At 51.4% G+C, this 15291-nt stretch overlaps 8 protein-coding genes across 8 annotated transcripts; 4 read left to right on the forward strand and 4 right to left on the reverse strand.

Annotated features, from left to right (window-relative positions):
- Positions 1-201: 201 nt before the first annotated feature.
- M436DRAFT_71795 (putative integral membrane protein, Mpv17/PMP22 family) lies at positions 202-974 on the reverse strand (the record flags this gene model as incomplete). The annotated part of the gene is made up of 5 exons (XM_013573251.1): positions 202-272; positions 326-634; positions 689-794; positions 849-903; positions 955-974. 5 exons carry the CDS (start codon positions 972-974, stop codon positions 202-204), a joined length of 561 nt encoding a protein of 186 aa, XP_013428705.1.
- A 713-nt stretch (positions 975-1687) lies between these two features.
- Positions 1688-3128, forward strand: M436DRAFT_62756 (nicotinate phosphoribosyltransferase; the record flags this gene model as incomplete). Its single annotated transcript, XM_013573190.1, has 2 exons — positions 1688-1793; positions 1858-3128. The coding sequence occupies 2 exons, from the start codon at positions 1688-1690 to the stop codon at positions 3126-3128; spliced, it is 1377 nt and encodes a 458-aa protein (XP_013428644.1).
- A 514-nt stretch (positions 3129-3642) lies between these two features.
- M436DRAFT_71797 (t-SNARE) lies at positions 3643-4783 on the forward strand (the record flags this gene model as incomplete). Its single annotated transcript, XM_013573252.1, has 3 exons — positions 3643-3648; positions 3708-3774; positions 3906-4783. 3 exons carry the CDS (start codon positions 3643-3645, stop codon positions 4781-4783), a joined length of 951 nt encoding a protein of 316 aa, XP_013428706.1.
- Positions 4784-5389: 606 nt separating this feature from the next.
- Positions 5390-7059, reverse strand: M436DRAFT_43507 (uncharacterized protein; the record flags this gene model as incomplete). The annotated part of the gene is made up of 2 exons (XM_013572953.1): positions 5390-6636; positions 6708-7059. 2 exons carry the CDS (start codon positions 7057-7059, stop codon positions 5390-5392), a joined length of 1599 nt encoding a protein of 532 aa, XP_013428407.1.
- A 1089-nt stretch (positions 7060-8148) lies between these two features.
- M436DRAFT_43890 (uncharacterized protein) lies at positions 8149-9327 on the reverse strand (the record flags this gene model as incomplete). Its single annotated transcript, XM_013573025.1, has 1 exon — positions 8149-9327. The coding sequence occupies one exon, from the start codon at positions 9325-9327 to the stop codon at positions 8149-8151; it is 1179 nt and encodes a 392-aa protein (XP_013428479.1).
- A 300-nt stretch (positions 9328-9627) lies between these two features.
- M436DRAFT_43957 (WD40 repeat-like protein) lies at positions 9628-11682 on the forward strand (the record flags this gene model as incomplete). The annotated part of the gene is made up of 3 exons (XM_013573043.1): positions 9628-10482; positions 10540-11152; positions 11207-11682. The coding sequence occupies 3 exons, from the start codon at positions 9628-9630 to the stop codon at positions 11680-11682; spliced, it is 1944 nt and encodes a 647-aa protein (XP_013428497.1).
- Positions 11683-12241: 559 nt separating this feature from the next.
- M436DRAFT_71801 (uncharacterized protein) lies at positions 12242-12609 on the reverse strand (the record flags this gene model as incomplete). The annotated part of the gene is made up of 2 exons (XM_013573253.1): positions 12242-12430; positions 12493-12609. The coding sequence occupies 2 exons, from the start codon at positions 12607-12609 to the stop codon at positions 12242-12244; spliced, it is 306 nt and encodes a 101-aa protein (XP_013428707.1).
- An 805-nt stretch (positions 12610-13414) lies between these two features.
- M436DRAFT_44496 (uncharacterized protein) lies at positions 13415-15274 on the forward strand (the record flags this gene model as incomplete). The annotated part of the gene is made up of 1 exon (XM_013573151.1): positions 13415-15274. One exon carries the CDS (start codon positions 13415-13417, stop codon positions 15272-15274), a length of 1860 nt encoding a protein of 619 aa, XP_013428605.1.
- Positions 15275-15291: the final 17 nt, after the last annotated feature.

The following is a 15291-nucleotide window of genomic DNA, read 5'->3' on the forward strand; positions in this document are numbered from 1 at the left end:
TTGAACATCGCTTGCTTAGCTAATGTACAATGTCTGTGGTCTGATGTAGCAAAGCTAGGTATTGGACGATCTTCACTGAGAAAAGTCGTCGTTATGTACCATCTTTTTGAGCACGTGAAGCGAATCCGAGTGGAAACCTTCGAGGGTCGACACCACGGGAGGAGGTGGAAAAATCATATCCGTGAAGCCATGTTCAACGCTCTATGATGGAGGAAGCTCCTTGGGAATGGGAGAGCCGGTGGAGTTGAGGTAAGAGAGGTAGCAGTTCCAGCCTTGACTTTGGTTAGTACAAAAGGATAGCCAATTGAAGAAGAATGAGACTTACCCAACGAGACAAAGTTGACGACAAGGACTCTGTGCTGGAGAGGAACGAACTTGAAGTTCACGGCCTGGACGAATGGCCAGAGCATCCAGTTCTTGGACAGAGCGTTCCAGTAGGTGGACTCGATCTTCTTCTGAGGATCCGAACCTTCCATGATAGCCATCGAGGACAGGAAGGCGAACAAGTTGAGAGGGGCAAGGACGGTCTGATCAAGACCAACGCGAGCGAGGATCTCTGCGTTGGGCGAGCCAGGAATGCGAACGCGGCGCTGAAGGAAGCCGAACCAGGTGGTAGCGAGAGGACCGAAGACAGCTATAGCAAGTCAGTCAGCGTCACACTCGAGCTCAAGTGTCAATGAATACACACCTCCGCCGTAGAGCGCCATACGGGCACTGCGGGCAAGATCGTGGTTCTTCAAGCCAACCTGCTCGACACCCTGCTGAGCCATAGTATCACCGGTCGCAAAGAGGACCTGGCCTGACTGTTAACTACTGAACTTTCTCGCCGACAACCTTTGGGAACATACGGCGGTAGTGACACTCTGAGTGAGCATAGGGCGCTGTGCAAGCTTCACGCCATACCTGAATGCTTGTCAGCTATAAAAAGGAGTTGAGCCAATTGATAAGACGAACCAGCGAAGGAACGAGGCCATTTTGACGTTGTGGTTGTGAGAGAGGTTTGGTGCAAAAGAGAAACAAGACGCGCTGGGCTTCGAAGATGAAAGACGAAGGAGATGAAGAAGAAAGGCAGTGAATTGATGCAAAAGTGAAGCGCCAGTCGTGCCTTCCTGTCGCAAAACGCAATGGATAATTGTTATCAGAGCAACAACTTGAATTCAGCCTGAGTATTGATGACGCTGCGTCCGTGCGTCTCGGGACAATGATGGAGGCTGAACAAGGAGACTTCAGCCTCTCACCTCCGAACATACACAAGGAGTGTTTCTGTGTCTTTTGGTACTCACTCTGCCCAGCTCTATGTCCTCCGGATGGTCGGCGCAGACTATAGAACTGTGCCAACACATTGGTTTGGTGTTGTAAGCATGCTTTGGGAGTAGTGATGGTCCGAACCATGTGATATGACCACATGGCTCTGAACTCAATAACATTCGTGTGTGAGCACAGTAGATGGTTGAACCTACCTTACGAATGTCGCCAGGTTACTCCGTATACTCTGTAGATACATAGATTTGGCTCACTACTAGAGAAATGGCAGCGAGATGAGACGTGCCAGGTGAGACGGAAGCTGAAACAAGTCCATGCGTCATGCGGCGTGTCATGACTTTTTTCCATCGCGGTGCTTTCGCGCGTCAAGCTTGATCACTCAATTGTACACTCTCGATATACAACCAACAAAACCGATACCAAAATGACGGACTCCGGCGAACTGCCCGAGGGCATTGGATCTTTGCTCGACACGGATCTTTACAAGCTTACCATGCAATGTGCCGTTCTGAAGTACTTCCCCAACATTGGTATATGCACTCAGCCTCACAAAGTGACAAAGCTAGAGCTGCTGTGTGCTGACACCTCGCGCAGAGGTAACTTACAGGTTTACCAACCGCACCGCCGAACTCAAACTCAACCGCCAGGCCTACCACTGGCTCCAGGCCCAAATTGCCCAGCTCGCCAACATTCGCGTCACAGATAAAGAGATTGACTACCTCACCGAACACTGCTCTTATCTCACCCCGGAATACCTGAAGTTCTTGCGCACCTTCTCCCTCCACCCCGAGGAACAGGTCGAACTCTCTTTCCAGCCGTCCACTCCCATCGACAACGAGTCCGTGTCAGATGAGGGTGACATTGCCCTGTTTGTGAAGGGTCGCTGGTTGGACACTATACTCTACGAGATCCCACTGCTTGCTCTTGTGTCCGAGGCATACTTCAAGTTCTGCGACACGGATTGGGATCATGAAGGACAGGTCGACAAGGCATATGAGAAGGGTCTTCGTTTGCTTGAGGCTGGATGCTCATTCTCCGAGTTTGGCAGCAGAAGAAGAAGGGATTACAAGACTCACGACATGGTCATGCAAGGATTGCAACAGGCAAAAGATGAAGCGACCAAGCGCAGCTTCCCTGGAAAGTGGGCCGGCACCAGCAACGTACACATGGCCATGAAGCACAACATGTCTCCTATAGGGACCGTGGCTCACGAGTGGTTCATGGGTATCGCTGCCATCACTGACAACTACACAAAAGCCAATGAGACAGCATTGCAATACTGGAGTGGCACTTTCGGCCGCGGAGTGCTGAGCATCGCTCTCACTGACACATTCGGTACACCTGATTTCCTAAAAGCCTTCAAGAGACCCGCGCCACCAGGCCACTCTCGCGACCCCAGTCTGGACAAGCCAAACCCAAGCTTTGCCGAAGTATACACTGGAACACGACAAGACTCGGGTGATCCATTCGAGTTCATCAAGAGAATGCGCGACTTCTACGACGAGCAGAACATCACAGTACCCAAGACGATTGTGTTTTCGGATTCGCTGAATGTGGACCGCTGCATCGAGTACATGCATGCCACTCAAGCAGTCAAGCTGGTGCCTAGCTTTGGTGTGGGAACTTTCTTCACCAACGACTTCAGCAAGAAGAGCTCTGGCGAGAAGAGCGTGCCGCTCAACATTGTCATCAAGCTGTTCGAGGCGGATGGACGGCCGTGCATCAAGATCAGCGACAATCTGGGCAAGAACATGGGTGATTCGGAGCTGGTGGCAAAGGTCAAGCACGAGTTGGGTTATGTCGAGAAGTCTTGGTCAGGAGGCGACGAGACGAAGCGATGGGGAAGCGCAAAGTCAAGCGCTTGATGGGAATACGGAGTAAGCGCGGGCGGCTGAGGAAACGGCATCCGAGGAGGATGACAAGAGACTGCGCATCTGCAGGCAGCAGCACTCAAAGTAGGTATACGGACGTATACAGCCACGACATGACGAGTACATAAGCATAGAGACAACAGATCGGCTCAGGCAACCACTTAAAGAGACCATGGTATTGGCCGACCCGGGACGAACGATGCGAAAGTGAGCTGAGGAATGGAGGATGTGGGGGATAAGGCTTATCGTGAGCTAAAATTATAACGGGTGTCCCTTGGTCGAGTGTCAGGGGGGCTGTGGCTTTTTAGTGTTTCAGACCATGGCTCCTGAATGTTCCCTTGTCTTTTTCCATACAATCTCACCACCTGCTCCTGTTACTCGTCTGAGACGAAACTGCTTCTTCCCTTACTCTCACAACAGTACATCTTGCGCCCGGTGCCTCGATATCAGCTACTCTCAATCTATTCCTCGCATATCCTCACACAAACATACATAATCAACACACACCATGGCAGTAAGCACAGACGAGTCCGCCGCCAGACCTGGGGTACAGCAATGCTGACATGCGAACAGTACAACGGCTACGGACAGAGCAATCCTTATGGCTCCAATTCTGGCTACGACACTCCTCCCACATACAGTACGTCTTGCTATCCACAGCCTTAGCATCTGGCCTAGCCGCCCGTCGGACGCATCACGATGCTCGATTGCTGCCTACCTTTCCTTTTGAGGAACCTCGAGACCAAAGACCCCTGCTGACACACCAACCAGGAGCTCAGAACGATGTCGAGATGCAGCCACTCAACGACCCCTTCGCCGACCCCTACGCCGCCGGCCAACACTCAGACCCCAACGCCATCCTGAACGACTGCCGTGAAGTCGGTCGCGCAATCGACGACGTCGAGAGCCGTCTGCAAGGTCTCCAGCGTCTGCACAGACAATTCGTCTCGGGCACAAACTCCACAAACAAAGAAATCGATGCCATGGGCTCCGAGATCATGACTGCCTACCGTGCCCTCGCCGACCGCGTCAAGAGAATCAAGTCACGCCCCGAGTCCAGAAACCCTCGCAACGAAGCTCAGGTCAATGCCCTGGACCGCCGTATCCGCAAAGCAATCAGCAACTACCAAACCGTCGAGTCGCAGTTCCGCAAGGAAGTCCAAGAGCAGCAGCGTCGTCAATATCTCATCGTCAACCCTGACGCCACCGAGCAAGAAATCATTCAAGCCACCGAGTCCGGTGCCGATACCCAGATCTTCCAGCAGGCTCTCCTTAACTCGGATCGCCGCGGTCAAGCCCAAAGCACGTTGGCAAATGTTCGCCAGCGCCACGATGCTATCCAGCAAATCGAGCGCACAATGACTGAGCTGGCACAGCTGTTCCAGGATCTGGACACGATTGTCATGCAGCAAGAACCCATGATCATGAACATCGAGGAAAAGGCCGAAGAAACGCAGACGAATATGGTTCAAGCAAACGAGCACCTCGACGTTGCAACCACAAAGGCCAGATCCGCCAGAAGAAAGAAGTGGTACTGCCTTGGTATCTGCGTCGCCATTATTGTTGTCATCATCCTCATCGTCATCATCTATCTCGCAGTGACCGGAAAACTTGGTTCCCACAAGAGCAACGATGCGAAGCCGGCTTGAGTTTGAGCGGCCATCACTTTTCCATCTCTTATGTTTGTCTTTATCTTTTTCTCATCACAGCGGGCGTTCAAGGGCAGGGAGAAAACGGTCTCGGGAGATTAACAGTACTGTTTTACTGAGAGAGAGCAGAAAGATACCCTTCAAATTCAGCTGCTGGTTCATACATCTTCTTCATCCCTGGTCCATGCTTTCGTCGGATAACTGACCAGTGAAGGCGTTGCCTATACATACAACGACACCTAGCATCGTCAAGTGAAAAGTCCTGCGCGTACGACTGTTGTGTAACGAACCGTCATTCGTAACATCGCTAGTGAATCTCAGCCGTTGAGTTGTAAAGCGTCGGAGTATTGAGTGCATGGAAGGTGGCCGTCATGATTTTGCAGACCATCTGGCATAGACCGAGGGCTCTCTGGCGGAAGAGATAGAGAGCTTTCATCTGAAAAGCGGTTCCCTCCATACCCTGATCAGGTGGTAGATGAAGTAGATGTGAACAAATTGGTCTGGGGAAGACAAACAAGTACTTCTCATCGCTAACGTGCAAAGCAAGAAAGTATCCCCAAGTCGATTGCTTGCTTTTCCAAGGTTTAACTCCTAGGTCTCGATCTCCTAAACATTATGCTCAGGACATCTGCCCAGCACCCACTTCTCCCACATCTTCCACTGCTTGGTGTCCACGCTTGTGCCGTCGTCGCCCAACTCGTCAACGCTGATTGGGAAAGCTCTCTTGGTGCAATCACACCATGGCACCGAGCTCGGCGTATCCGGCGAATTTAGGGGTGGAAAGCCCATTTCGTGGGCTGCTCTGCCGCGCTCTTCTCCGTCTTGGTCTTCGGAGTCAGATGCGTTTACACTGTCCCAATCTGATGCTGTGGTGGAGTGATTTGTCTCGTCGTCTTGATGTTCTGCTTCTTCGTCCCAGTAAATGTCGTCTTCGGAATCGGTGTCTTCGTCTGACGAGCTCAATCCACCCGGAGGATCGTCAGGGAGCTCTATACCCGCATTCTCCCATACGGTGTCAAAGTGAGCGGCGTAGTCTATCCTGCGCAAAGACACCCAATCTAGACGTTTCATTTCTGAATGCAAGAAACTGAGGATGGACTTCCACATGCTGCCTTCTCTGAGCATTACATCTCTGAGCCTTAGTCCTCGTAAGCGGTCTTTGTGGCGAGTAGCAAAACCAATGATCTCGTGGTCGTGCAAGCGCCAACCTTGTATCCCGAATGCCACGAGTTTACTCCACGTCACATTGTGGAAGATTGTTTCCAGAGGGAGGCCGATAGGTCGGTGGGAGGGAAAGCCTACGTGTATGGCCTCCATATTCACCGCTGCTTGAAACACGGTTCTGAACAGCTGCGAGAGCTCAAACATGCGAACTTCCAAATCCGTGTTGTCGTCAAAGTATCCATCGTCAAAGTGTAATTCAAGGCATGTAAGTCTTGTCGCTAGTGTTGAAAAGGACCCAGTGGGATTTTCTGCCAGCACCAAAGCGCTCTGGGGACTCAGCATTGGAGACGAGAATCGCGAGCACGGTGATCTCGATTCCAAAAGCGCTGTTCCGATGGTTCTGGCACTGTGAGCGCATGCAGGTGCCCATTTGAGCTCCGCTGCTTGAGTAATGTTTTGATGATAGCGGATGTAAGTAAGCAATTTTTCGTCTTCTTGGTCTTGGACGCGCAGGATTTGGACGTGTTGGAGCGAGATGAATGCTTTCATTGCCTTCCGTAGGACTTCGATGTCGCGTTTGGAGTTTAGAATTCTTTGCTGTTCGTGGATTTTGCTGAGGAAGCGGTCGATGTTTTGTTTACCGATGGTCAGCTGAATTTGGGTGTCAAGGGTTTGTATGCTTTCTCGACCTTTTTGTGGATGCAGATATCAGCAAGATTGTTCTAGGGACCGTTGAATGGGTATTGTGATGTCTTGATACCTTGAGTACAAAAATAAGGCACTTTGTAGCTGAATTTCTTGACATGTTTCGCCAGATGTGGTTGATCGGCAATGGCTTCGAGTCTCGCAAGTCCTTTTGACGAGAATCTGGTCGTAACACGTGCGAATTGATGTGAAGCACCCAGAGCAGCGAATCGTCGACAGAGTAATCTAAACTTGCCAATATGTACGACTTGGTCTTGAGAGGGTAGAGGATCCGGTCTGAAGCTTTCCCGAGATAGATATGCTCGCTTGTCGACACTCACAAGTCTTTCGGGATCGGCTGCTATGAGGTCAAGAATATCGTGTAACAGCTCGTTGGAGAGGGCCAGCGCTCCTCGGTACCCGGTCATCGCGTAATTCGATGTCATTCAGTACCGGAAATATACTGCTCCGGTAGAATTTCAGTTCGCTCTATGGAGCATCATGCCTAGGAATTCTGAGAGCAGGAGTGAAGACCGGAGGGAAAAGAACAAGCAAGCACACGACAAACCAAGTATCACTCTCTGGAAGGCTTGCAGCACATGACGACTGCAGTTTCGACCGCAGAAAGAGGGAGAGCTAGCTTTTCAGGTGTGGTCAGGTGGGATGCGCTGTCGTTGGGTGTTTGTCTCTGTTGGCATCTGAATTACTCGACGCCACCAACAACACCACGGGAGGGCAGAAATGCTCCATGCCCGTCACCGATCGGACCGGACCATCACTGCATACAAATCAGATCATGTGATTGTGATATGGGTGAGCAGCGGCTATAATACAAAAAGGCCGTCATGCAGGTCGCTTCGCTGGCACAGGAGGGAAATTGTGGACAGGGGACGGTGAAGTGCGCCATGAGCGGGGGGAGGGTTTCGGCTGATTAATTGCACTCTCTGCATGCCTGAACATTCTTTCGTTTCTTCTCTACGCAGAATTGCTAGTTGCGGGCAAGCACAAACAACACAGAGGCTGCCTGGGATACCAAATGAATCTGAGGTGATGTGGTTTGTTTTCTGGTTACCTGCCTTACTTCGAGACTAGTAAGCCAGCTAATGTTACTCTACTGTACAATCGAGACTCTCTCGTACAGGGCGTGAAGTAATCGATTCTAGTACTATAAATCCGATCAGGGTTCATGATCACATTAACGGCAGCACTGTTTCATCGATGCAAGCATCCTGACAAGCCAGTCACTGCGCCATCTACCCCTTTGTGACACTACTTGAGCACCACCAGCCTGCAGTGATCCTGAAACAATCTTGCGACTGGAGTTGCATCTTTGCTGAGGATAGTCTTGGACGCAGATGCAATACCGCTACGTGCTCCAGTCGGAACTGCTCTCGTTAGGAAGATTCCTGTTCTGAGACTCCTGTAGACGCTGTTGTGTGATGTGATTCTCAAGATGATCAAAGATCGTTATGCAAGCAAAAGTCTTCGTATCAGACCGGTAAAGATCTGGGCCTCCTCTATAGCGAAGAAGCAGTCTTTTGCGCCTGCTTTTTCCTAATTTCGGTACTACTGAGCTTGCCTTCAAAGTTTTGCTGCGATGCGGCACTCGAGTTTTCTGTGGAGTCCAGCACATCGACTTCCAGGACATCCAACTTGGGCCATCCGTTTTCAGCACGCTTGTCATTGACAGCACTGCCCCCAGCTCTGGTTTCCGCAGAAATTATGAGAGCAGAGATGTCTTTCTCGGTGATTGTTGGGCCAAAAGGATCCCAGATCTCGACGCATCGAACGCTTAAGCCATTAGGATATGTGATGTTGACTGCGTGGCCGTTCGGGCCGGACTCTTTGACCTCTTCTACGACAGGATCCGCGGCATCTGCGGAAGCAAAGTTGAGAATTGCGTCTAGGAAACGGTGGACGGATGTTTGGCGGGCAGACCAGCTTTCGAGTTGCTCGGCATACTTTTTGTTCTTGAGTAACTCGTCGCCTGTGATGCCTATCGTTAAGATGGAATCAGATTTGGTTTGATCGAGGGCAAAGGCGGTCATGGTCAGCAAAAGCTTGTGACCGATATGTAAATGGTCAAAAGTGCCACCAACAGCAACGTGATGGTGTTCTTTGGCTGACAGACGAGGAGTTGTAGTGGGTCTCGTGGTTCCAGAGGATGGATGGCAATCGCATTGGTGGTCAGCGGCTGCTTGCTTTGCAGCAACAAAGGCACGGACAAAGACCTCTCCTTGGTCGTTCTCTACACCGAATGCATACTGCCATGGACGCCCGCTAGCAGCAAGAGACTGCAAGTCGAGCACAGGGCCGTATGATGAGGGGTGCGCAGAAGCGTCGAAGCTAGATTGAGGAGACCAGGCAACTGAAAGAATGCGGACATCAACGCCGTCGGCGTCTTCAACATTGATATGCTCTTGAGCCGCAATCAGACAGATAAGTTTGTAGACAGCAGCAAGTATAGTTTGCGTGGGTGCATAGAGCTCGGCACGCGGGATAGCAGCTTGTGCTGTCAGGTGCGGAATAGCCAGAGCAATGTCGAGGACCGAGGGCTGGACAGATTCTTTGGAAGCCAAATCGGCCTCTTTCAAAACTTGGGTGAGTGTGTCGGCATATAATTCTTTGAGAGCAGGGATAGTTGGCGGTGATGGCGGAGGGGGAAGTAAGAGGAGGAAACTCGCAGCGTCGTCCATGTCAATATGTTGATCCGGCAATAGAGTGGTCGTGGGAAGAGACAAACAGCTTGTGGATTTGAATGAAAATTGGGTTTGAAGATGATATATGATGGATGATGAATTGGCGAAGGATAGTGTCAAAAGTGTGGAGCAAGCTGTCGTGGCTGACGTTCGGTATGGAGTTGTCGTCGTAAGAGGGGCCGTGCGGATTATGGTCCATCAAGGGCTCGACAAGGCAGTGAGGCCTCGGACCAAACTTCCTTGTCTTCTCATTCCATACAGCATTTGACAAGAAGAGAGTCCGCGTGGGGTTTGGCAATGTCGCATTCTAACAAAAAGTCGATCGCAACGGGGCTGGGCCTGAGTACAGCATCTCTCGGGGCTATCGGGAGTCCCTCGTCTTTGGCCGACATGCAGCAGCAGCAGCGCCAACATTACCCTGACCAGGCTTCGTTCCATCACCAACCACAGCAACAAGCTACTCAGCACGTCGCGTCGTCGTCGCATTCGGGCAGCAATCGCCTAGTAGCGTCTGCGCCGATACCAGCATTCGGCACATCAGCCAACACTCCCATATCACCCCTCGACCAGACGCCAAACAAGAGCGACTTCAACATCCACCTTCAACAAGCCACGCCAACTCACCCCTCGTCGTCGCAACAACAACAGCACACCATGTCCAATCTACCAAACACTCTGCTCCCTGGCGCCTCCTCGACTTCGCGATCATCAACCGGCGCGACCACTTACTCGGCTCCGCAGACCATCCCTACCATGCCCCCTCCCATCAACACCAACCAGCAACAGTATACTCCGCGCCCACCCACCCTCAACTCTCAGCACAGTCACTCGCGTTCAAGTCCTGCTGGCATGGATCAAAAGTACATCGCTTTCTCCACCACTCCCACAAAAGGCTACACATCTGGCACTCCCTCGTCAAGCCATTCTCCCCTAGGCCTGGCCGACATACGCCCTCGCACCAATTCAGACCTGTTGAACCGTCATGGCGGTCACTCAACTGCCGTCTACGAATATCCTCCCAGCCAGACCAACTGCAGCTACATGGCTCCTTGGGCCGCCTACTCTTTTGATTGGTGCAAATGGCCGGTGCCCAACGGTAACAGCTGTGGTAAAATGGCCATTGGCAGCTACCTCGAGGACCCGCATAATTTTGTGCGTCGCAACCATCTGATCAATCCAATTGCCTATCCCTGCTGACTAGACCTGCAGATCCAAATCGTCGACACACAGATCGCGCCCCAGGACCAGTCGACCATGGGCGGTCCTGCCTACGGTATCGACTACGTCAAGGTCGCAGAAGCCACTTGCGCATATCCAGTCACTCGTATCTCGTGGGAGCCACCTTCATCCTCCAAACAGTCGACCGATCTTCTCGCTACCTCGGGCGACCACTTGCGCCTGTGGTCCCTTCCCTCATCCTCGCAGCCCGCCATGCTGTCCAACAACATCAATCGATCCGCCTCGGTCAACGTCCGCGACCCACCCACCCAGAAATTGCAGCCTCTCGCTCTACTCTCAAATTCCAAGACCCCTGAACATACCGCTCCCTTGACCTCTCTTGACTGGAATACTCTGTCGCCGAAGCTTATCATCACATCCAGCATTGACACCACTTGCACCATCTGGGACATTCCGACGCTTACTGCGAAAACGCAACTGATTGCACACGACAAGGAGGTTTTCGATGTTCGATTCTGCGCAGGCAGTGTCGACGTTTTTGTCAGTTGTGGCGCTGATGGAAGTGTACGAATGTTCGATTTGCGAAGCCTAGAGCACAGTACCATCATCTACGAACCCTCGGAAAAGTCGGACAAGGACAAAGGTGGGTTTCAATCTGTTTTGCACAACAATGTGACTCTAACAAGTGCAACAACAGCGGCCATGCCAGCATCTCCCACGAAATCTTCAGCAGCAGGTCTACCTGCGTCTCCCCCTCTTCTCCGTCTTGCTGCTTCACCACACGACGCACATCTTTTGGCGACTTTCGCCGCAGAGTCCAACATTGTGCGCATTCTCGACGCCAGACAACCGGGCACTGCTCTGCTCGAGCTTCGCGGGCACTCAGCAGCACTGAACTCAATAGAATGGAACCCCAGCCGGCGAGGCATGCTTGCCAGTGGTGGTGATGACAGCCAAGTACTGGTCTGGGATCTTCTCAATTCCGGCAATGGAGCCAGTCTCAACGGCGGTGGTGCTCAAGGGGAAGCTCAAGCGAAGGGTCCCTCGGCAAGCTGGAGAAGCGATTACGAAGTCAACAATATTTCTTGGGCACCGCAGAGCGCTTTGACGGGCCAAGGCGGTGATTGGTTGGGAGTTTGTGCTGGCAAGGGAGTGTGGGGTGTCAAACTGTAATGACCATGATGAAGCAGAGCATTTGAACAGCAGAGATCGAATTTGCATATAGTGCGAGCGGCCCTTGAATGCATTTACGACTGGTCGGCGACACAGATGGTGGGTGGGTAGTTGGAAGCGAGGCGTCCTGTTGTGGGTTTGAAGTAGAGTAATGCTTTGCACCTCTTTGTTCCGTTCTCCTTTTATGAATCTACTGTGCAAGTGAAGAAGTATTCGGAGCACTGCCGACCCAAGGACACAATGATGTCCTATCGTGTCTTTCCTCAGGCTTTCCGTGATAACGGCCTCGTGCCATTCGAGGTTCACGGGCCGTGTCTGCGTAGGCTCTCGTATCTGTGTGCTCAACTGAGCATCTTTTTGCACCATCTCATATCTCGTTTCTCGTAATGTCGTATGCGCTCCATGCCTCATCCGTTGTTCTTGTCGCCATCTGTGTATCGCGACCAATGTTTTGAGCATTCCGACCTACCGCTCTGCGTGCGATCGTCTCTGGCCTTTCTCTCTCTCTCTCTTCTTCAAGGTCTTTCTTTTGCTTCTTTTTCCCTTGCTGTAGCTCATTTCACTCCTCAACTTCAATCTTGCGAATGTGTTTACCCGGCACGACAACCAGGCCCACGAATCTCTTTACCATATCCACTTTGAGGTTTTCCGTAGAGCCTGATAGTTGTTGTGCGTATGCTGCGTCGGCGATTGTGGACGGGGAGGGTTGGCGGTATTCGTGGGTTAGGGAGAGGATTATATTGAGTTCCTGGAAGAGAGTGTTAGTGAGAGAGGACTACGGGGAGAGGGGGTTGAGGTGGGCAGGCATACTCGATCAGTGCATTTCATTGTTCCGACAAAGATTCGAGAGTCGCTGGTGTGGATGCGGAGGGTTTTGTTGAGGAGGTGGTGGAGGTATTCTACTGCTTCTGTGTTTGAGGTTTCCATTTTGTATCTTGTGTGAGCTGGCAGCGCCCGGATATCTTTGTTGATTCTCGTTGTGGTGGAAGAGCTGTGTTGGTGCAGAAGTCGCTCTTTCCATCCGGGTAGTGGTGGGGAACTTTGTTGTCAACATGAGGTTGGAGACGTGAAGGCTTCAGCTTCGCTCAAACTCTCTCTTCATGGTCGACTACCTCCACCTCATCCCATCAACGACGATGAATTGTTACTATTTTCATCCTCAATATCGGTAGCGTACAAAACGAAATGAAGACTCCACCTTGTCGTCGTTCGAGCAGGGTTTTCCCCCTCAACCTCGAGTTCCTTTTGGTCTCCCGTCGAAAGTCAATTCGTCTGCTCAACCTCGAGTTGATTTGTCCCTTCTGCTTAAAGTCAATTCTTGCGATCAACCCCGCTGCATCTCATCGTTCTTGCATACATCATTCGATCTCTCCAGTGGCTCCAGACCGCCAACATGCTGTGTGAGGGTCGAAATTAGTGATGAGTTTGAGGTATTTGTGCCGTAACTGCCAATCGTCAGGTTGAAGCCTCCTTCCTCGTTCCAATGTAGTGTAGGCATGATGGCATGAGGGCAGTCTCTATCATTCCTCTTTCTCTATTTTACTTCACTTTGCTTGTATCCCTCTCTTGCTTTACTTCACTTGTCGATATCATCTGCCTTCCCAAATCTTCTCTCTCTGCTCTCTTCAACTTCAACGATTACCACTACACACCTTCTTCTATCCTTTCACTCGTAGCTTTGACCTCTATCACAACTGCCACTCATCTTGCGGCTGCCCGTAAACAATCAATGATGGCACCACAGACACCTACATCATCGCCGAGCTCTCGCTCACCTCGATCACCGAAGTTTTCGTGGTCACCACGGCACCGTCAAGCATTGTTCGTGTTTCATCGACGGCATATGAATGATGACCAGATTGCTTTCACTTTCAATAAGATGTTCGATAGAGAAATCCGAGCACGAGGCTTTGCCAATGGTCTGACCAAAACCGCTATCAAGGCTCAGTATCAGAAGGGCTATCGTGCTTCATGCCCGGCGTGGCAGAAAGTTGAGGCCTCTCACGATGCCGAGCTAGAATGGGTGTCTCGAGAGATGGCAAAGCTCGACGTCACAGGTTCACCTTCATCTTCTCCAATGTCGACAATGCCTCGAGCCCAGAAGCCCGTCCAGAATCCTAAGCCGCGTCAACTCGTGGCTGTGGTCATTGAAACCCGACAGCAAACCTCCGCTATCGCTCCCCGTCAGGTCTTCAAAGGATGTCCTCGGTCTATGATCACACACAACAGAACGAGGACAATCGGGGGAGAGCAAGTGCCGATAATTCGAGCTACAGACCAGAATCTCGTTGTCAAAGATCCAATCACGTTTGCCGAAGCCCATTCTCCGGTTCCAGAACTCCTGTTTCGATTCTACGATGACCACAGTCGAGGTGTTAGGACGCGACACGGAGAAATATCTGGCCGACATGCGTATCTGCCATGCGGTCCCCCTGCTCCACCATCGTGCGCGGACGATCGCATGTTCGCTGCTGTTCTGTGTCACTTGAACAACGATGACACTGCGTCCGAGCTGATCAGTACGACTTCCAATCTCTTTTTTGCTATGAGACTAGCAGCAAAGTCTTTCGCGAACCCACGTCTCTACGTGATTCGCGGCGGTGCTTTGCCGAGAGAAAAAGTATTCCACCTATGGCCCTATCACCTACGATTCAAGCCTTTAAGACTCTACTACAACGGGAAATACAGGAACCCGTCATCTCATGAGTACGCAATCTGGGCAACCCTTCCACGTACAGCCATCATTCACGATTTTGCACTCGCCGATCTCGAGCGCCATCTTCTCGGAAATCCCTATATGGCGACTGTTTTTCGTATTGATGAGATGCGGACCAAGAAAGGCAATACGCATATCTTACAGAATTTCAAGAAAGAGAATCTTGAGCTGACACTAGCAACAATCGAAGGATTCGCTAGGCTTATGCCTCAGTTTGGCATCAATGCGACCAGTCCCACACCTGTCATTGCACGCCTGATATCGGAAATCATCCGTAGCTTTGACATCAACCTCCCAAAGACTACGCCGAAGCAATGGGATATCCTTGGCGGAGCTTTTGCGTTTGCTCTGTCATACCACGCGAACCAGACGCACGTTGCAGAGACGTACCTCATACAAGCAAAGGAGGCATTCCTGTCTGGCGCGAGGATCGGCCTAGGCGAGCTAAATTGGCATCTGAACCCTACGAAGCAAGCCAAGATGGTCAAAAAAGGGCTTTCTTTGGGCCTAGGTGTCAAGCACACTGAAGTCAGCGCAGCAACTGTCGAATTCCAAAAGAACGTTGCTCGTTTTGCGTACAGGGAGAAGAACACAGAGCCCGACTACGACATGACAGTAGACGAGGACTATACTCTAGTTGAGAACGAGGACGAAGGACATCATACATCTATCGAAGAACACATCGAGATTGATATCGAAGAAGCAGAGACAGACGTCGAAGAAACAATCAGCGTCAAGACACCGCCCCCGTCTCAGCGTAGTCGCATTTCGTACGCGAGAGAAGCATCCCACTCTGGCAAGAAGATCGACGAAACCTTCATCATCTACGACCGCAGCGACGATGAAGATTACGTGGCAGACAGCGATATGGATTGAGACAAACATCGACAGCT

This window comes from Aureobasidium namibiae (assembly GCF_000721765.1).
Source record: "Aureobasidium namibiae CBS 147.97 unplaced genomic scaffold scaffold_6, whole genome shotgun sequence".
In the NCBI taxonomy this organism is placed as follows: domain Eukaryota; kingdom Fungi; phylum Ascomycota; class Dothideomycetes; order Dothideales; family Saccotheciaceae; genus Aureobasidium; species Aureobasidium namibiae.